This window comes from Stegodyphus dumicola, chromosome 8 (genome assembly GCF_044657685.1).
Source record: "Stegodyphus dumicola isolate Sdum_Otavi_A_Nest chromosome 8, ASM4465768v1".
NCBI classification, from domain to species: Eukaryota; Metazoa; Arthropoda; class Arachnida; order Araneae; family Eresidae; genus Stegodyphus; species Stegodyphus dumicola.
In genome coordinates this window covers 70,833,847-70,856,079 of record NC_140775.1, presented here as the reverse complement: position 1 = coordinate 70,856,079, position 22,233 = coordinate 70,833,847, and the positions used below count along the sequence as shown (strand labels likewise).

At 32.6% G+C, this 22,233-nt stretch overlaps 1 protein-coding gene across 2 annotated transcripts in view; it reads right to left on the bottom strand.

The window, feature by feature from the left end:
- Positions 1-22,233, bottom strand: part of LOC118192051 (microtubule-associated protein 1 light chain 3 alpha-like) — a 52,920-nt gene that overhangs the window by 4,570 nt on the left and 26,117 nt on the right. Inside the window, exons 1-3 of one of the 2 annotated variants that reach the window (XM_035362942.2) lie at positions 19,331-19,489; positions 18,912-19,018; positions 5,358-5,554 (exon numbers count right to left, since the gene is read on the bottom strand). In XM_035362942.2, the coding sequence (XP_035218833.2) occupies positions 5,362-5,554; positions 18,912-19,018; positions 19,331-19,450 (420 nt within the window). In that variant the 5' untranslated portion in view covers positions 19,451-19,489 and the 3' untranslated portion in view covers positions 5,358-5,361. Of the gene's footprint in view, positions 1-5,357; positions 5,555-18,911; positions 19,019-19,330; positions 19,490-22,233 lie in introns of those variants that run through there. The other variant, XM_035362943.2, reaches the window with a different exon arrangement.

Sequence of the window (22,233 nt, the reverse complement as noted above, 5' to 3'; positions counted from 1 at the left end):
ATGTTGTAAAGTTCTTCACACAATACATCAGTTTTAGAAAGTGAGTGGAATTGTTACTTAGCAACTGACTTTCCCACAGGATAAATTTTGTCTCAAAAGCTTTCACAAAGTAAAAAAGATTATGAACAAGTAGATCTTTTCCTAGTAAGCGGTAGTTCAAATTGTTGAGATGACCTGAATATCGGCAAGATAGGCAGTCTCTCAACCATTTCTCATCACTGAGCTCGTGAATAGATTTCCCTTGAAACTTAATTGTAGATCAAATTCGAATCACTCATAATCCAAAATGAGATGCATGGCCTGGAGGGTTTTACATGATTTTAATTACACTTAATATTTACATATATACAATGTAGCCTAAAATGCCTGAATTGAATATTAAGGCTCAAAAAGCAAGAAATGAAGAGTTCCATCAAAGAATCTAAATCGAATTATATTGCGTAGTGCATCGAATTCTGCCTTCAAGAAGAATAAAATTTCAAGTCACGTGTTCAGAAGGGGAAGGGTTAAGTAAGCCAATAGATGGTCTTCTGGCGCCATCTCTTGGCGATATCAAAGAATAATCCTTAACACCCTTTAGATTTCATGAATTGTTGAACTTCGCTCTTCAAAGAAAACAAGGGCCTAAGCATCTTTACTTGGCTCTACCAACGTACTTCCCTTAATACACAACATCACCATATTCAGTTTGTAAATCACTCAAGAACTGTTGAAATCGCCTGTGATTAAGTCCTTTAGACCGAATGAAATTAACCACGTTTACAACAACATTCGTCACAAGTTCAAAGTTTGAGAAGGACTTCTTGCACAAATTTTCTTGATGGATGATGCAGTGGAAAGTCATCATAGTATTATTTCCACTTGCCTTGATATCAGATTTGAGTAATGTTGTTACTCCTGTTTTCTCTCCAGTCATAGATTTAGCGCCGTCCGTGGTTTTAACAGATATATTACTGAAGTCAACATTACATTTATCCAAATTTTGTGTCAGATTCGACTACAAATCTGTTTCTTGAGTTGTACCTTTAAGTGCAACGACACTGTCTAATTCTTCTACAATTGTGAAGTCTCTATCCATGCCACGAATAAAAATGGCTACTTGTGCAGTATCTGTTGATTCATTCATCGCTACAGAATGAAACTCAAATTTTTTGCATTTGGGTTTTAATTTACTGAATATATCTGTTGCGACATGCTCTATGCGCCTCGCTATCACACCAAGCTAAGCCTGTGATGATCTTGTGATGGACAAAGCACATCAACTGCACTCTGAAGACATCTTTTGCAAATTCTCTATAACTCGCCACGCTTAGCATTTTTGTCTACTATCCATGTAACTAACACGAACACTATTTTCAGATTCTTTATTCGCTGTGGTGAAAAAAGACTGTTGAACATTTAGTTTTGATTTTAATTCACTCACCTAAACACTTCGAAAATGACCTTCCAATGCAGAATATTTCTCACTGTGTTTAGTATCATAATGTCTCAATATTGTATTCCTTCACCACAGCTACACTGTCGTCGCAAATAAGGCAAACTGCCTAAAGTTCGTCATTTTCAGAAAATGTTTTCTCAAATAATATCAGGCGTGTCCATAAAATGTTTTAAATATCAAGAATAAGAGAAAAAAAAAGTTTTTTTAAGACAAAAAGCTGACAAGGCAATTTTTCTTGAAAGACCAGCTCACATAATAAAGATTAAAATTTCTTAAAATTCTTCCAATTTTTCTTCAAATTCAAATGTGGGCCACTAAAATGCCTTCAATGGGCCACGAGTTTAAGACCCCTATCTTAAATGAAAGAAGATAGTGCATTCACTGCTGTCGCTGAATTTAATACACGTGCATTAATTAAAAAGAAACTTCCTTCTGTGACAAACACTGTTTTTTTGCAAAGGTACAAAAGATATTACACATTAAAAAATGGGCAGTATTTATAAAATAATATTTTTAAATTTAAAATACGTATCTCTATTTCTCTGTTCCAAATCTATATTAGTCTAATTTCAAAAATATTTTTTACTTTTTACACTGATTATAAGTATTGTGAATTTATTGTGTGCTATGTTAGCTCCTTACGTTACGAATACCATTATTAAAAATCCCTGCACATAATATTAATACACATTAACAGAGTTAGCACCAGAAGATATAATATTTATTCTCTCTAGGAAAAAAAAAAAAAAAAAAACCCACCATATTTTTTACATTAAATTCATCACAGTACAGTGTTGTAAAAGGTGTAGTCTCATAGCAACAAAAATACAACGCACGTAATAATCTTTTCGGTACTGCTATCAAAATATAAAAAAACGGCATGTAGGTGTACTCTCGAGCCCAAGCAAGTCAAGGCGTTTCTATGCGTTGAAGAAATTATGTCATCAAAAGCCATATCCAGTTACGTGGATTCCAGTTAAAGTTCACCACGCGTCGAAATTTCTCTGAAGCAGATTGGTGGCCAACGAACAAGAGAGGGACATCCTTATAGCCGACCAGCCGGGCAATTTCCCAGCTTTTAAAATCCATCTTGGTGGATGCAGACTTTAAATTTCAGAATCAGCTTTTTTACTTCCTTGTACGAAGTAAAAAGGAAGTATTGTAATCGCGAAAAGTTTCAGGCAGCATATTTCAACGAAAATATCCATTTTGACCGCTATCGAATGCAATTTAACGATGTTTTTGCGTCATATCTGTACGTAAGGACAGAATAAAATACTCTTTTCCTTCAAAAAAATTATACAACTGCTTTAAAATTAATTCTGAAGAGAATTTTTCGTGGCGTCTGTACGAACATATGTACGTACGTATCTCGCATAACTCAAAAACGAGTAGCCTCAGAACGTTGAAATTTTGTATATAGGACTGCTATAACATGTAGATGTGCACCTCGTATTTTGGTTGCAATCGGCCGCACCAAACGTATATAACTATATTTATATATATATATATATATATATATATATATATCCACTCTCTTACCCGGCTCAGTAATCTCAGTTTCTTTACTCTTATATGTTGGTAGATTGTACATTTTTTGCTTTAAAAATGATTGAATTATGTTGTTTTTATCTTCCGGTTAAGGATTTTATGCCTTTAGTAAATCTGTGTGCAATATTTTTAGAATTATCAGCAATTTTAAAGTTGTTTAATTGCCGCTAAGCCTTTTTTTAATGGCGGCCATTGATGTTTACATTTGAAACTGGAGACTAGTGGACTTGCTGCCAATCTAGAGAAACTTAGCTTCGCAACAACAAAGATAACGCTTTCATTTATTATTTAAATCATGCTTAATCCTTTCTGGAATTTTTTCGAGGAAATAAGCGTTTAAGATTTATTTCGTAATTTTTAATATAGATATTTTGAGTTTTTACGTATTTTTGCCTTCTCGCGAAGTGAGAACTGAATTAATTAAATGAGAAATACTCAATCGTTTGTGAAAAACTGTTTCTGTTTTGTTTTGTTTGCTTAATTTCTTTTATACATAGTTCTAGCTTTATTATAGTATTTGAATAGAACATGTGGCAACGATTAGATAATTCTTTAAATGATATACATTTTGTGCATTCTGAGTTATAATATGAATGAAATATAATACTGTTAAGTAAACCTAGCGCCAGAGTGTCGCTATGGTAAACAAAGTGAATTTTAAAGAATGCATTTATTCTATTGTGGTTTATGCGCTTTCGGCGAAGTAGGTTTAATTCAATATAATAAGTTTAAATAAAATGCAAGAAAAAATGCGTATAATTTAATATTCCGTACAAGGAAGTCATGTGGAGTACACATCAGATTTTTTTTAAAGGCGATCGGAAATCTTGTTCTGCGTTTTGACAAATGCTTCAGACTTTATAACGAATATAGGGAAAATTTTGTTACGGAATACGGTGTTTAATGCATTACTCTAGTCTTTTAGATCTTGCAAAGAAACTAATGATTAGAGAACGAGAAGGAATTACTAATTTCTATGAAATTTTAAGTATAATTTTTTTAACATGGATTGGATAAAAATTACTGAAATGTTTATCGTAAATATTAAAAAAATTCATCGAAAACTACTGATTTCTTTCTACCTGAGCGTCACAAATTAAATAAGATTTGAAAAATGGTTTAGCCTAAAACATGAAGAGCGATTAAAAAAATGGCATAGGTGACACATTTGTATCATTAATAATACCGATCAGAAGGTTCATCATCGATTCAGAAGAAAGGAATGTTGAATAATGAATGTGTATAACCTTCCTGTTGGTTATATCTAAAACGTTTTAATTCGCAGCAATTGAACAAGCACTAAAAGTTTAAAAAATATCCCCTCCCCAAATTCTGAAGGTATCTTTTTAATTTATAAAATTAATATTGTATTTAGCGTATGGTTATAGCAGTCGGTAGTAACAGTTATATTATTAATGACTAAAACTTTAACAGCTATATTGCTATAACAAATTGCCTCCATATTTTAAAAAAAGAAATAGAATTTTGAAAATCAGTTAAAAATTTAATACTGACTGAATTGGATAAAAATGTTAAATCAGCAAGCATACTTTTTCATACTATCCTTTAATGCTGATAACCCGTTCCTCGAGAATTCTCCTTCAAAATTGCGATGAAGCTAGACAAAATCGCCCGATCAGCTACAAGGCTCATAATTACAAAGACTCCATTATAAAATTCGTGGACTTGATCTGAAGTTACAATCAGACATGTGAGCTAAGTAACAATAACAACAGAAGAGCTTAATTCTGTAATCTTCTACGAGTTTTAACTTACCACATTCTTTACTTGTGTGCAGGTCAAAAGACGTTAGGGGGAGGGGAAACCATTCAAGCAACTATTTATTTCAGACTATTTTATGGATTATGCATGCTAAGAAAAACAATGTTAAATTATTTGAAAATGACAAAGCCTATTTGCCTAAGAGGAGGGAATCCTCCATGGAGGACTTTACGAGAAAAAATGGTTTGTATTCACATTACACATGCTAAAAACCATGCAGCCAGCTCTTCAAACTGGGAAGGAACCCAAGCTAGGTTGAAATACCAGTATTCAGTGGTCTTAGCCATTCAGCAACTGGGGCTAAGAAAAACACGAATTTTGCTTCAATAGGTTAAAATTTTTGCGCTGGAGTGCATTTGTTATTTTTTTAACCGACTGTTAAAAAATAATGTGTTTGCTGGGATTACATACGTTATCCGAAACCATTTAATTTCTTAAAGACTTGACTAGTTATACAATGCTGCATGAATTAAACTGATTACAGTCTTGATTCTCCATAAACTTCTATGGATAATTAACAATTTTGACCCTGAAAATTGAAAAACCGCAGTAAAATGTATTTACTCTTGCATATAGAATATCTTACTTCATCATGTCTGCTTCATTGACTCTGCGAACTGGTCTGAACCATACATTTCGTGAGCAGCGTACGTTGTATACAAGAAGCCATCCTCATCCTTGTGCTCCCAGTACACCTCTGCAACAGACTGAGACAAAGTGGTTATACAGCGGTTTTTAACCATCAGGTAGAATGCTTGTGTAGGTTTTAAATTCAGACGAGACCTGGAAAACAAATTTAAATCATATACATAAGTATTTTCCCAATACAGTCAGTTGAAACTTCATTTATGTTTAAGAACATTATTTTATTTTGACTGGCGTTAATAATAATCTGTTGGAGAAAACCCGGAAGAATTAACGAAATTGAAGCAAATGAAATTGAAACGGAGATAATCTTTGTAGAGAGTAAATTCTAAATTTATAACAAAGTAGAATAAGTTGAGTTGTACATTATGGCATGAAATAATGTACATTATTACATGCATTTTGTGACATTTCATTACTGCTCCTAGTTAAAATAAATTTGCTGATTGACTAGGTCAGCTCAATTCTTAATTATTCTGAAAACTTTATGTGATGTATCTTAGATAGGAATGAAGTTATCAAGAAGTCCTGCTTATTGATGAAATTGTTCTCCGCTAAGCTCGATTCGAATGAATGCTACACAACTTCAGCTGTTGATATGAATCGCTCAGTTTAACTATGTAATAATTGTGTATCCTGTCTTGATATAAGAGAGTGTACATTTAAAGAGCATGGCTATGGGAAAATTTAGATTGCCGCGAGAAAACCATGAAAAATCTTGTGCACCCACTCCGTTTAACATTTGGAAACAATTGGATTTGGTTTATTTAATTATGGGAAAACCCTCGAGGGATAGCTGTCTAATGGTTAGGAAGGGCCTCGTGGAGGATTTTCTAAGGGAAACTGATCCATATACACTTACACACGGGAAAAACCACCAAAACGCCCGTGCAGACAGCCCATTCGCCGGAATTCGAACCCCGGATTGAACTACCAATGTTCACCGCTCGGCCGCTTGTGGGCCATTTGGGGAATAGAACCCGATCTGAAGAGTCTGTTTTACAGTTTTAGCTTCTCGGTTACCGGTGGGCAACTAAACTTTAAATCTTACTACCTAACGCAAATAAAAATAATAAGCGAAACTTCTGTTGGGTGGTTTACAAGATTTTTGATTTACTGGCTATGCGAGTTAACTTTTTTAGGGCATAGATATTAACTTCTATCGAACTGCAATAATTAAATTGTTATCTATTATCCACTACTATTAATTTACGATTTAGTTTTGACATTTTATTTAATCTTCCACTTGTATTTAGTTAAATTCAACTTTCCGCACACAAGACGGAAAACATTAAAAACCAAATTAGTTTCAAGAGAGTGCACGTCAATGTACATATTTCTATAAGAATAGGGCTGAGTAGGAAGGCTCTCTAAATTGACGGTAGGCTCTTTAAGTTTAAAGAGCTGTTGGTGTTTAATGCGTAATATTAATAATGGAAATGTGAATATGTTGTAGAACAAACAAAAACTTTTATACACATATATTTTATTTATTACATTTACTCATTCAAAATGTACCTATATAAAATTGGTCGATGATATCAGAAATAAGACATATAATTTAAGATGTCTGCAGTTATATTTTTAGTAAATGTTAAATCTGTAAATGAGTTGCCAAGTGTACTTAAATAGTTACTTGGCACCATGTTGAGATTAAAATGATGTTTCATAAAATCTCGTTCATAAAATCGCCTTTTCACTTCGTTAGACGTCTACATTGAAATCTCCCATCATCATAATAGGAATATGCGTATCTCTAGTAAACTCTTCATCGATCAATTAAGCAGTTTCAGAATATTTCGTCAATGCACTACACAAGAACATTTTTAAATCTCCTGAATTAGCAGTTGGATGAATATATACGGATTCTAGAATAAGTTTTGATTCCATTAATTATTAAATAAACCATACAAATATAGCCTCCTTCTAAATCCTGTATTCTCTTGCGCTGCTTAACAGTAAGTTCTGTTGGTGCACAATCTGCTACATTCACAAATTTCTATAACTCGCAGCACCACTAGCATGGCGAAATAAAATACAACAAATACCACCCGAACACACTGACAGTCTACCAGATTATCTTGCGACTCAGACGCGGTCGCGCATATGCATGGAGCTTGGACTTCACTAAATTTCACTATTTTCCACGCGTTACTATGTGTATACGCTTTGTCAATTTAATTTTTTTGTTTCTTTTTTTACGTTTGCTAATGTGTTCTTTCATCTGTGTAATGATTGATTGTAAAGTTTGCAGCTTCGAAGATATGAGCACTGGCGCATACCTCAAGCAGCGTCTTAATTTTTGGTTTCCCCAGACCGTTATAGAGAAATGTAATCCTATGTTAAAAAATTTTTCGCTTCCTAAAAGAAGATCCTTCGACTTCATTAGATCCTTCGACAAAAAGTACTTTTCTTTTCCGAATTTGAGATATTTATATGCAAAGTGTTGTAGGGATGCTATATTTTTGCTTCATTTTCTAGTTTTTCAAACATTTCTCTTAAATCTTCAATAAAAGAAATTAAGCAACAAGCCATCGCCAGGTTTTGCTGAATCTTTTGTAATGATATGCTAGTTTCATTTATTCTTCGTAAAGTTTTCTTCTAAATGACAGTCACAAGCGAAAATTCAAGTGAATCGGTTTTTAGTAGAATATCTTCGCCTTCTACTCTCGTGGGCTGCTAATTCGAATCTTCGTGCAAGTAGTTTAAGGCATCCTTAATCTCTTTATATCCAAATGACATAGTTTTAACAGCGTCAGCTCTGCAGACCATCTGGTATCACATTTTTTTTTTTTTTTTTTTTCAACAGCTAGTTTTTCCCCCCCCTTTTCGAAACATGTTTCGAAGTAGATTCTAACGGTATGTAGACAACGAGAAAAAATTATACATGCATTGTACATAACGAAAATAGGTAGCAGCTTCTAAGCAACTTTTTCTTGCACTGTTGCCAATCAAATTAAATGAATGACCCGAACACACACATATATGGTACAAATGCGCATTTTTAGGTTTCACCTTTATTTTGGCTTGCAAGCCCTTATACTTTCCAGACACGTGGGAATCGATATCGTAGCTTTATCCTCGACAATAATTGATATCTATGTTAAATCTGTTAAGTTTTTGAAAACAACACAATCAATATTCTTGGCAGTATGGATATAGGAACAAATTTCAAAAACCTTTCTATTGGCCGTCATATTCTATTGGCTGATAAAACATACCTGATGTTTATTGTTAGTCCATCTATATGGGAAATATCAGGAGTTGAATCTTTAAGTATGGAAAAATACTTTGCAGTATGCATCCCCTTTAGGATACAAGCCTGAACTTCATTTCTAGGAAAGTCAAAAAATTCATTGCAAACTGTGGAAGAAAAATAGCTTACATTCTCGGATTACCGTATTTTTATACATATGTTGCTAAAAGAGACTCAAACTCACTAAGAAATTCTATGGAGGTAAGAAAGATCCCAATACCAGTTTTTGCAAATAATTTCGTAGTTCAGCCATATAAAGACCAATCCCTTTTTTTTTTTTTTTTGATAAAAACTTTTACTACTGCTAGTGCCCTTTTAAGAATATTTCTCCAGAAATCGCTTATACTTATTACCGAAGTGTATTCTGAAGAACGCTCGTGATTACTTCGATTTAAGCTTATATTTTTCCAATTTTTTTTTTTTTTTTTGTTTGAATATACTCAGCCTGATTTTATCCGGTTTGCCAGTTTCTCAGGTGTTTGCTGTTTGCTTTCATGATTCACATCTCGGAACATATTGAACAGGTGATCTAGTATGTGCATGACTTGTATTGCAAACAAATGCCGAGTATTCTGAAATGTACTGGTAAAGCGTTACGAAGAAATAGTTGGCGTGATGTCACATTTCGGTATTTCAGTGGCGTATGTGGAATGTATCTACCTTCATGATAATCTTTTTTTTTTTTTTTTTTGTTTGTTTCTTGCGTGTCTCTTGAGACCTTAGATCCAAGGATGATCTATTTTTCACGTCCTTGATTAAGCTTTTTGCAAAGCTTCTTGGAGGTTCAATGCATTTCTTATATATCTTGCAATCGGATGGAGAACGAAAAAAAAAAAAAAAAAGCGAATTCCAGCAAATATTACTGCATGTTATTTTGGGCTATAAACCATTCTCGAAGATCGTTTGCGAAATTAACCTTACTTATATATAATGATGAACTTTGTAATTGTCTAATTTTTAATCCAACTCTTTCTTGCAATCGCTAAAAATATCTCTGAAAGTCCGAATTTACATATACATCTGCCAGTTTGCCAAATCATTAGGAAATCATGTGTTGGTTATCTCTTTCATCAATACTGCCTTCTTAGCTTTAATATTGTTATAATGTAATTAAAATTATCAACTGCTTCTACATTTGAAAAAAGGCGCTGTTTCATCACTGCTGGTGTAAAGTAATGACTTCATGTAACATATATCTATATATCCAGTATACATCTCGTTGGGTTCAACTTAGTCGTTATTTTGCCCTTGTAAAAAAGACGTAAAGAATGATAATGTTGCACCTTTTTGCTTTTCCTGCTCATTTTCTCTCTCTCTTTTTTTTTTTTTTTTTTTACTTACGTTTTTCCACTGCTGCTTAGATATTTGTAATTCATGGCAGTTTTCAAAAAGAATCTAAAGCAACGTAACCAAATAACTAAAGTTTTACCCTCATCGAGTGCTCATAAAAAGTTTTTCGAGTAACTTTCTCAAAGGAGATAATATACTCAATAATCAATTAGTAAATAAATTATATATATATACATAATTTATTGTATGTATATATCTATATCGCACATTGGCGACTGACTTTGAACACCAAACAAATAAAGCCTTTCATAAAAAATCAGATAAACCAAAACAATAAAGTGGTTTAGCAGTTAAAATACAAAGGCACAAGTGTTGCCATTCATACGGTTGCAAGAAAACGGGTTTGCGTAATTAGCGAGTTTAAGAAGAAACTCAGAAGGAAACTGCAGCCTCTGCTGTATACAGTGGGTACCACTTAATGTGATTGAATATCATTATGTAAAGTAATTTCAATTATATGTATTTTATATGTAGTTTGCAATTCATTAAAATAAGTAACCATTTTTTTTAAAATTCATACAAACAGAAAACAAAGTTATTAAAAATATTCACTTTTATTTATTAAAATGAGAAACAACCAAAGATTTGCATATATTTTTAATATCTTAAATACGAAATATACTAATGTAAAATAAACCTGTTATTGTTTGTTTCTTACCTAGGTTTACTTTCTATATATTAAATGATGTAAGTTAAATTTTATTTAGGATACTCGTACTACAAACACATCACATACTGTACACATAAAAATTAAAAAACAAAAAGATTAGATGAAAGAAAACATTTCTGTAAGTTCTTATTCTTTTGTAGTTTAAGTTACTTGTTTCCAAAGAAATCGCCCGGGCGAGGGCCTATGATGTGCTGCACACGTTGTGAAAAGGACCTTCGGAGGCTCTTTTAATTTATTAGTGGTATTAATTTTTGACGAAAATTAAAAAGCTGTTTATTATTAAAACACTGCAGTTGTTTTAAAGCATTTGCTGTGAAAAGTTTAAATATTAAACCAGCAATGGGTTTTCAAAACGAACCTAGGCCCGCGCTTAAAGAGGGTAAAAAAGGCTCTGTAGACACAGTTGAGAGAACAAGCGATTAAAATAAAAAACTACAATCTTCCCATGAGACATTAAAAGATTCTTGAAGTTTTTCTCTTCTTGTACAAAACTTTTGATAGTTGCTATTTAGTTCAATTTAACATTTTCAGTTTATTTTGCAATTTATTTCTACTAATGAAATTTACAATGAAAAATGGTTTCATCTGTCAATTTTATATATCTGTTACAAAAGGTGTCGAAAATTGAAATGGATGGACTACGAAAAGGTTCACATCAGCTACCACCCATAGAGTTCGAATGTTAGAAAGAAATTCTGTAGCTAAATTTTAGCACTTCATTATACGTAACAATAGCAGTAATTTATAGCAATATTTGTAAAACTAATATGCAGTAATATTTGCTTGAATCGGTTTTTTTTTTCGTTCTCCATCCGACTGCAAGATATATAAGAAATGCATTGAACCTCCAAGAAGCTTTGCAAAAAGCTTAATCAAGGACGTGAAAAATAGATCATCCTTGGATCTAAGGTCTCAAGAGACACGCAAGAAACAAAAAATTATCATGAAGGTAGACGCATTCCACATACGCCACTGAAATACCGAAATGTGACATCACGCCTACTATTTCTTCGTAACGCTTTACCAGTACATTTCAGAATACTCGGCATTTGTTTGCAATACAAGTCATGCACATACTAGATCACCTGTTCAATATGTTCCGAGATGTGAATCATGAAAGCAAACAGCAAACACCTGAGAAACTGGCAGACCGGATGGCGCTTTCGGAGGAGCACTAACCCGACATTCACGTGAGCTGCACATGATAGGAAAACGATGAACGCAAACAAGGAAATGTTGTCACGAACCTTGACTTTTTGTATCACAGTGCTTTAGAATCTTTTTAAACAGAATTCGGTTACTTCATACACTGGCATGCATCCAGTTACTTATAACACTTGCAAAATATATCAGATAAAATTTTCTTATTCACAGGTTAAATAACACATACACATTGCGAATTCCGAAATTTCCTGTTTTTTGCCTGCGAAATGGGTTGAATTGCATTTTTATTTCAATGTACGAGGTTCAGGAGTTAAGTAATTTTTTTTCACAATTTATAAGGTTGCCAATTTTGTTTTACAGTGCTCAGGTTAATTAAAAAATAAACTTCATAGCATTAATAGTTAAACCTTTTCAGGGATACCAATGTGTTAAACCACAAAAAAAAAAAAAAAAAAAAAAAAAAAAATCCATACCTAGACTAGCAATGATAAAAATCAGAAATCTGTTCTGTAACAGGCAATGAAACTGCCATTAAAAAACTTATTGGCTAAGTCTTTACCACCCCTTTGCTTTCTGTCCCAAATGACAACCTCATCTACTCAGGTATCTCGAGTAAAAGTTGGTTTGCTATTCTGACTTCCTCAAGTCTCACGTCTTCCAAGTACAACCGTGTCTATGATCTGATTTTAACGACCTGATTACTGAACGCCAGAACTTCTCAAATTGTAATCAGGATGAACTGCGAAAACCCAAATTTTGACCTTGACTTCATATGAAATGACTTTTTTCAAGAATTAACTCTGGCAACTAATTATTTTACAGTATTTACCATAATTTCCTCCACACAAGACAACTTACATTTAATATGTCTTTTTAATGGAAATTTGAGTTATGTATAGATACTTATTATTTGGGTTACATATTTTACTACCTCTCGCCAACCTATATAACCAGAGGTAATGTTTTAGGTTAAAAAGTTTCATACGGAGAATTTTCATTGAATAAGTATAAATTAAGGTCCACACGAGACGTTTTTACTACTTTTACAATGATGTTTGCCTATATCTTGTTTTTTCCCCACGATAACTCTTATATCAAACTTCTGAAAGTTTCAATTTCCTGCAGTTAATCTTTCTGCATCCATATGTTGATAAAATTTGGTAAAATTGGACAACCGGAAGTGGTACTTCAGTTGAAGCTAACAGCTTTTAATGAAAAACTATTAAAATGTAATCGAAAGCTTTTTAGCATTAAAAACTTTTATATCGATGGAAACACTATATTAGATTTTAGTTAAAATTGGTAAAGCAAAAGGGTACTTTTCCGTTTCGCCGGCGCAAATCTCGCCAAGCAGACTTTATTGGGGCCAACATACAGTATACACATAAAAAATATTAAAAAAATGTTAGTTCTAAGAATTCTTTTTTTGAAGGCATAAACATTTTAATATCGCTTAAAATTTTATAAAAAGCCAATAAATAAAGACAATAAAATTATAAAAAGACATTAATTTAAGAATTTACTTATGTTTTCATGGTTCAACATCCTGATTCGCCGGTTCATATCACGTGACCCCAAGCGATCTCATCTCACGTAAACAACTGTACAAAAATCTAATGCTCTCAGTAATTATCTACATTCTACATTAATTTCAAGTTAAATCTTAATTTGGAACACAAGTTTAAATGCAAGAAATATTTCAATTCGTACGAATAGCTTACTCAGAAATTATGTAAAACTGCAGTGCTTTACTTCGCTAATGCATTCCCATTGAATTAATGAATTTGACCCTTGACTTTACCTTTTCTATAGTTTCGGCTTCGGGTAAGCGCTATGATTGCATCCTAATTGATTTAATTACCGAAAATGGCCTTAGACATAAAACTGAACTAGCTGATAAAAATTCTATAAAATTATGTGCCAGTATTGAAAGAAAGGTGTGGTGGTGGTGGTGGTGGTGTATTCAATTATGGCAAAGCCCACTAGGGCTATCTGCCTAAGGGGAGGGATGCCTTTCGTGGAGGACTTTCTAAGGGAAACTGGCTCGTATACACGTTACACATGGGGAAAACCACGAAAATGCCCATGCAGCCAGCCCGTTCGCGGGATTCGAACCTCGGACCGAACTACCAGTGTTCAGCGACTTTACCGCTCGGCCGCTGGTGGGCACATTGAAAGAAAGAATCAATCTGATAGGAAAAAGCTGCGACTTGTTTTGAAAATGAGGCGTAAAAGGTTACCAGCGAGAATATTCCGTTTGGCATCGGTTGTACCATTATTGGCGACTTTATCGCTTGCGCCGGCAAAACGGAAAAGTACCAGCAAAAGTTATACATTATTTGAAGCTCTGGACAGATTTTCGTAAAAGCATATATATACAAAATCCGAAATTTTTCAAATTCGGCATTTAAAACGCGTATGCATATTCGATCATGACTGAGAACATGCAAGATTTTGACTATTTATGATGAACCGAAAGTGGTACATTGCTTCAAACTCTTAAGAGATTTTCGCGGAAAATATAGTTTGGTTTAGTTTATTATGGCAAAGCACGCTATGATATCTACCTGAGAGAAGGGATGCCTCCGTGGAGAACTTTCTAAGAGAAACTGGTTCATATACACATTACACATGGGGAAAACCACGAAAACGCTCACGCAGCGAGCCCCTGTGAGAAAATATAGAATCACTACGATAAGAGTGGCACAAATTAAGGCTATTCCTATTACAGTTAGACACTGTATTTATTTATATCAAGCAGTAGAAGAAAGTGATTTTTATAACAGCGTTTCATTTGCCAGACTTCAAAACTCTTGTAATGCAGGCCAGGTTACCAAAAGATGCATTTGCTATTTTCTTGCACTGTTGTTGATGACGAGACACAAGAGCAAATAGCAAATTCGAAAACACCTATTGTTTTAACAACTTACTGATTCCGGAAGGCTCGGCAGTCAACATTCAGCTGTAGTTCTAAAAAATAAAAGTCATTGTTTTACCCATAACTGACGCCTTATTATTGCGGGGATATGAGTGCAGATCAAAATAAATTCAGATTTGTTGATATTATAGAAATAACGTGGAAGAAAATTGAACTATGGTATATGTTTCAAAGTATTTCCTTTTTGTAAACAATTTTCTTTAAGTAAATATCAATTAAATTATTTGTTATGTTTCAAAGTATTTACTTTAAATATATTGTAAACAATTTTCTTTAAGTAAATATCAATTAAATTATATGTTATGTTCAATATAGTGCGATTTTTTTATAAAACGAAATAAGAGGACAAACATTTTATAACATTAATATAAATTAAACTAGTTTTTACACATGGCCAATTAATAAAATACAGTTCAAATTTCGTATAATAGAACTTTCTGCTTATTGGAGCAATAAATTAAATTTTGTTTACGAACGATGAAGCGGAAGTGATACTTAAATCTCGTTCAGGAGCTCATGTGCTACATCAGATCTTTTTAAAATTTAGATTTGAATAGTTTATTGTTTTTATAACTTCTTCTCAAATCGAAAATTTGTTACTATTTATTTATTTATAAATTATTACTGGAAATGCAGAAATTTTTATAAAAACTTAATGCCTTATTTTGATTATCCGCAAAAATTCCATCTATGCTTGATAACTAGTATTATAATAAAGTTGTTAATGTTGAATTCTTATTAATACTGAAAATAAAGCTAATGCGACACCGTCAGTTATTCAGAATAGTGTTAGAAATGTTTGGTGTTTTTAACTCATCAGCAGTCAAGCGGGTAAGAGCGCTAAACGTTGTTACTTCGATCTGGGTTCAAACCCCAGGAAACAGGCCAAGCTGATTGCTTAGTAGTTTATACAGGATGATTCTAAATTGTTTTTACAAATTAAGAGGGGTGATAGTACTCATCCAGATGAGCAATAATTACCATAGAGCAATAGTCGCATTCCACTCTGAGAGACAGAAAAGAGGAATATTAAAATTACAGCCTGAACTTACAACACCCTTGGGAAAGTGAATGAACGAGACCAAAAGTTGCACAATCGGTAATTAGAAACTCGCAGAGTTTTCACAAAACGGATAAAACCGATAACTTGGCGTTCAAGTGTGTTAATTCGAGCTCAGACTCTGATGGCAAACACTCAAATGCACATCTTTGGTTGGCAAAAACTCAACCTCGCAAACAACTGCAACAAGTTAATTATCTAATCAAGGGCTGAATATTATTAACTAACTCCAACTTCCACTGTATGCCGAGATTATCATGAAAAGTTCGTGCTGTGTTCCGGCTGTCAGAACTTCGTGTCCCATAGAAGGGCTTTTCAAGTAACATGAGCGCAGTACAGCAAGTCCAGGGGGACAGGATAAAAGATGGAGGAGGGGGGAAAATCTGCTACCTTCTTCATACTTGATATCAAGGTAGCAGTTTTTTCCCCCTAATAGATAATTTCCCTCTAATAATTTAGATAGTTAACTTTTTTTTGGCAATCGTTTGTGAGGTTGAGACCTTGCCAACCAAAGGCGTGCATTGAGAGTTGTTAACACTCGAAAGCCAAGTTTTCAGTTTTATCATTTTTGTGCACTCTCTGAGTGTTTCACTAAACTGATTGTACAATTTTTGGTCTCGTTCATTCGCTCTCCCAACACTGTCGTAAGTTGAGGTTGGAATTCTAATATTCCTCTTTTCTGCCTCTCAGAGTGGAATGCGACCCTTGCTCTATGGTAATTATTGCTCATCTGGATGAGTACTATCAACCCTCTTAATTTGTAAAAACAATTTAGAATCACCCTGTATAGTTTTCCTCATATGTAGTGTGAGTACAAGCCAGTTTCGCTTAAAAAAGTTCTCCACTAGGGCATTTCTCCTCTTATACAGGTAATCCTAGAGTGTTTTGCCATAATCTAAAAAAACCAATCCAGATGTTGTTCTGTAGAATTCTGGCCTTTAGTAAGCTAACATGTTTCATGGAAAAAATCAAATAAAAAAAATTATCTTACACAACAGAAGTAATATTTGGGTCTTTTTTTTTTAATAAAAAAATACATATCCTCGTGCACCACAAAGTATTACAGATGCTTACAAAAACGTAAGTAAAAAAAAAAAAAAAAAAAAGGTACATCAACTTTAAATAATACAATTAATATGCTTTGCATGCTGAAATAAATAATCTTTTGTTGCTACAAATATATTGCACTGCTTTATTGAACTGATAACCCTATTAAGAGTCCATGAAAATTTGAATTATACGGAGAAAGAAATATAGGGGAAATACATTTGATTTGTGCGTAAAAATTCGATTTAAATCGAGATTTTGAATTTTTCTACAATGCTACTATCTCCTTAAATCGCTCAGAACTCAAAATAATTTTACCTTTGAATTGAGAAAAAATTACTTCAATCATTACATAAAAATGCAAAATTCTCCAGCATATGGAAGAATGTCAATAGCATCTATTTTTGAGCAGAGCTGTTCTGACATTACAATAAGTTAGATAATTTTTTTTTTCCCAAGTGAGCAACTTTTGCCCATCGCAATTTTATCCAGCTCCTCGCAACTCTCTGTTTGCGTTTCATAAAGACTGAATGTAAATACGCGACACGTAAAAGATGGTACTTCAAATCTTAATAAAAATTAACTGCAGAACTAACTTGTACACAGTTTACTGTAATAGAATATTATCCGATTTTTAGCAGATTGACGATTGTTTACAGAACATTTTCCTCCGTCTGCGCGCGTTATGAAATCATACGATACAGATGTTTGGTATATCAATATACGCAGCCTAAATCTGAGAAAAATTATTTTTTTAAGGTGATGAAGGATACAATGAGTAGAGGAGCCATAATATTACCCAGACGTATAAGGTATGAAAGCCTGCCTACTAGGTCATACGAGATGCGATATTATTTAATTAATATCTGCAGTAATTTTAAACCTGTACAAAAGAAATCAGCTTCGTTTCTTTATAATCTGTATATTACAAAGCTAGAATTTAGAATGAGAGATATTTTCATGAAAAAAATTTACAGCTATGCATATCAACTCAGATTTTAGCTCAAGATAAGAAATATTTGTTTAAAATATCTTATTCTTATTTGCCTCGGTTTAGCCCGACATATTTCATCATGATTTCTTTTCGTAAATCAAATTTAGTTACAGATTCTGAAAAAGTTCAGCTCATTGAACTCGGGGGGGGGGGGGAATTAAATAAGATTACTGTTAATGATAGCGTCGAAGGTTCTCGAATTTATGTTCCAGTTAACATTTCATCTGTGGCTTTTGGATCATAAACGCTTTATACACAAGTTTTTTTTTTTTTTTTTCTTTTGTTGAAGCGAGTGGATTTACCTAAATAAATTTATTACTAGGTAAAAACTAACAGTAACTCTCTCAACTGAGTTTCCCGAGAAATTTTTAGACGCTTTAAAGGAATAAAATCTTAATCCTGAACAAATCTACAATTATGTAGAATTTTTTCGACTTTACTATTTAAGTTTGTTCCTTCCAGTCTCAATAAAAACAAACAATTTTGTGTAGGTGTTTCAAACTGATTAAATTTTTCTTTCAGTAATAGATACCATGAAGAAAAAACAATTTTATTTCAAATTTCTTTTATATAAGTTCCTTTGATCCGGGTTTCTATAATATAAAATATATTTTAAATTTTTTCAGATTATTTTGAAGAATGAAAACTAATTCGTCATTTAGTTTCGTTAGTAAATTTATTATGATTTTTTCTGACTGTAAAATGTGTAGCATTCACGTATGTAAGAAAAATCAAAAATCAAATTATGTTCAAAAAAATTCAAAGGGAGAGCGATCGCATTTCCCTTCCCGTTTGCTCAGCATTAAAAAAAAAAAAAAAAAAAAAAAAAAAAAGTTTTGGGCTCATTCCTTTTTTTATATTAGTGATGCATTTTGAATAATCTCATAGCATTTTATAAAATTCCTTCTCATTATTTTTATTGTGGATTTTACACGACAGAGTCGATTGATTTTTAGTTAAACAATTTTGTGGATTTAAAACACAGATTCAGTTATCCAAATGTTCTTGAAACTTACCTTATAATACCAATAAACTGTGACATACTCATATCGTCAGGAGCGAGAAATTTTACTCGATCAAGTGTGGGCAAGCTCTTTTCACCTTCTGCTTTTTCAACAATGATCTGAAATGAAAAATCATTAGCGAACAAAGCATTGATTCAAATTCACAGTAAATTTAATTCTATTTTCAGACGACGATATTGTTCACAAAAATGATAATGCTACAAAATAAATATAAGATTTCTATACTTACGAATTAACGCAACCACCGTGGCGCAATTAGGAGAATTTTACAAATGAAAAAGAAAGATGACGTAAGTCATCATTCAATACAATTGCAAAAATTTACTTATTACATGCATAAACATTATTACATATATATTTTTCATTCTAATCAGGTATTTATCCGAAAATCAAAAAATAAATTTACTTACAGGCTGGTTTTTGTTTCTTTGGTTTTGGTGGAAATTTATTGGCGGTTGATTTAAGAACAAATTTAAAACAATTGTTGCCTTTATCGATTTTTCAACAAGGCACTGTATTCCTGCAGACATTTTACCACAGTTTCTTCCACTGCCGCCCGTTTCTCCAAGCGCATATTTTAAAAATGAGTTTAATGCAAAGAATATGACGATTTGTTTATGAAAGAAAGTTGGAATTTGGAATACAATAAGAAAAACGCATGCGAAGATGGCGAAGTTGTATGACTGAAGGATTGTTAGGAGAATGGTTGCCTGACGAATAGTTATGCGCATGGTTAAAACATTTGGCCTATTCTTTGAAAATTTTATGGCATCTACTAAGATGGTTGGGATAATATGCAAGTACCTAGATTTCAATATACCAGTTACTGTATATAACGCCGGCAATTGCAAGAAATTGAGAAAGAAGGGAAGGGGATCACTGTCGAACTACAGTCTGTTAATTTTAAACAGTCACTTCGAGGACTTTCCTCGTTCACGATCTAACACGTGTCGTTATTGCTCCACAGAGGGAATTATGGGGTTTTAGCAAATTAGAGAATTTGACCTTTTTTCGGCAATAGTCGTTGCCATGGTTATGTATTATGGTTTGGGGAGAAATGATTTGATATTCCTACCCTTAAGTAATAACAGACTATAGATATGTTTGGCACGAGCAAAATCTACGTAATATAATATTATACAAAACTGTCTTGAATGAATGATAAAAATTTCGTCCATATGGCTTTTTTTGCTACTGAAAATTCAACATCCTTTTCCAGAGAATGGACTTGATAAGCAAATACATTACTCGTTAGAAGTTAAATTGTAAATCATATTTTTCCAGAAAAACTGATTATACACTTAGACGATTGACCACAATCTGTAACTAATAAACTCATGCACAGACTTGTTACAAAACTGCTTCATAGGATCATATAATACAAAGGAATTCTACAAGAAACATTTGAAATCCTAAGATAGCTCTTCACATTGTAAAACTTCTCTGAAATTAGGGTACTAGCTGTTAATTCAAAAATACATGAATTTGAAACATAGAGAGGACCATACAAATTTTTAATAAAATTATCTCGGACACTATCTCAATAAAATATCGTGAAATATAATTCTTCTTGTTATCCGCTCATTATAGAACATGTATGCCATCTAGTTTGACGTAAAGTAACCTAAAACCATTTTCTCTCAGACGGTAATGTATAAATCTCTGACAGTTATCTTGGAGTTTGTAATAGGATTATTGAAAAGCGTTACCATCATTTGAAAATAATTGTTGCATAATGATTCCCGAAAATTTATCCCAGTTTCGAAATTCAGCATTATTTCTTGAGAGTTTTGACAAGAGCTTTTGTGTCTTTATCAGTTCTACCAACTTAAAAATGTGTCTTATCTTTGTAAATGACATGAAAGGTTAAGTGTCTATGATCCTCCACACTTATAAGTGTGGAGGATCATAAAAATAGATATAAACTATGAACTAAAAATACTTTAAAAGTCAAATGATGTAGATAACCCGAAGAGGAAGACAAAAAGAAACTCGCAAGGGAAAGAATTAGTTATAAATCAAGAATACTCTTCAAAAATCAGCAAGTTTTCAACTTTTTAACATGGGGTCTTTAACAGTAGTTTTCTGAAGAAGTTCAGAGGAATTTTTAAGTTTCACGAGAAGTAATTTGAAACTTCTAAGTAATTTACATGCATTTGTAATTCAAAATCACAAATTGGAACTTAAATACTTGGCCTTTATTTCCATCTATGGGAACAGAGAGTGAAATTACTTGGATAGAATGTTACGCTTATCTAATTTGTTGGCATCCGTTTTCATTAATTATTTTTTGTCCGGTTTGTCTTGCTTGCATTTATAACCAGTTACTTTTTATTCTAAATTTTTAGTCGGTCATCTTTATAGGTCAAAGAGTAAAAATCCTCTATTAAAGCATTTCTTACAGCTCGAAACACTGAAACGCGGTAAATAAATTGCCATAAAAACAGCGTTTCGTTTGAATTAAAAGAATATGTCAAATATATATTAATCTTTACATGACTACTTAGATTTTACTACAGGATCGTCAGGATTCGTACTCGAAAACAGAAAAAATTACTTGTTACAGTAAAAAAAAAAAAATTATTCTTTTCTGAAGTTAAACAATTTTCCGCAAGTCAAATACACCTTTTAAACTTGTAATAAAATTTCAAGATCTTCGAAATTTGAACGCAGCAAATAATAAGGATTTTTTCCTTAAAAATATTCAATTTAAAGAAATGAACTTTGCAAAAATTACGAAATCTATCTTTTTATACTTTCCTCTGGTTGCAAGACTTATAGTTAGGAAAATTTTATACTCGTTAACAAAAAATAAAACACAAAAAGTTTGAATACCTTACTACAAAAAATGGACGAGATATTTAATTTCAAAATTTGCGAGGCTTGACGTCATATTTAATTTACACTGAGCGGTCAATAAATAAATTAGAATGATTCGAGTTTGATTTTTTCTTCCTTTAAATGCCATTCATTGACATTGTTTCGTGATTTATAATTTTGTTACAACTGGAATGATAAAAGAATTTTCATATATTTAATTTATAAGCTTTTATAGTCTAAAAATGCGCTAATAACATTCCTATGAAATTATACTACTTTAAAATCATAATCTGGTAAATTCATAAACCTACGAATATTTTTCACTTTTCATTAATATTGTTGCGTGCGTACGGGTTCGTTACGAAATTAATGCACAAGTTCGATGAAAAATGAACAAAAATTTATTATTATCACAACAAAAATGCTTAAATCTTCTCAAATTATCATGCAGTAGTTATCTTTTAACTACTCAAATGTCCAATAGAACGTAATT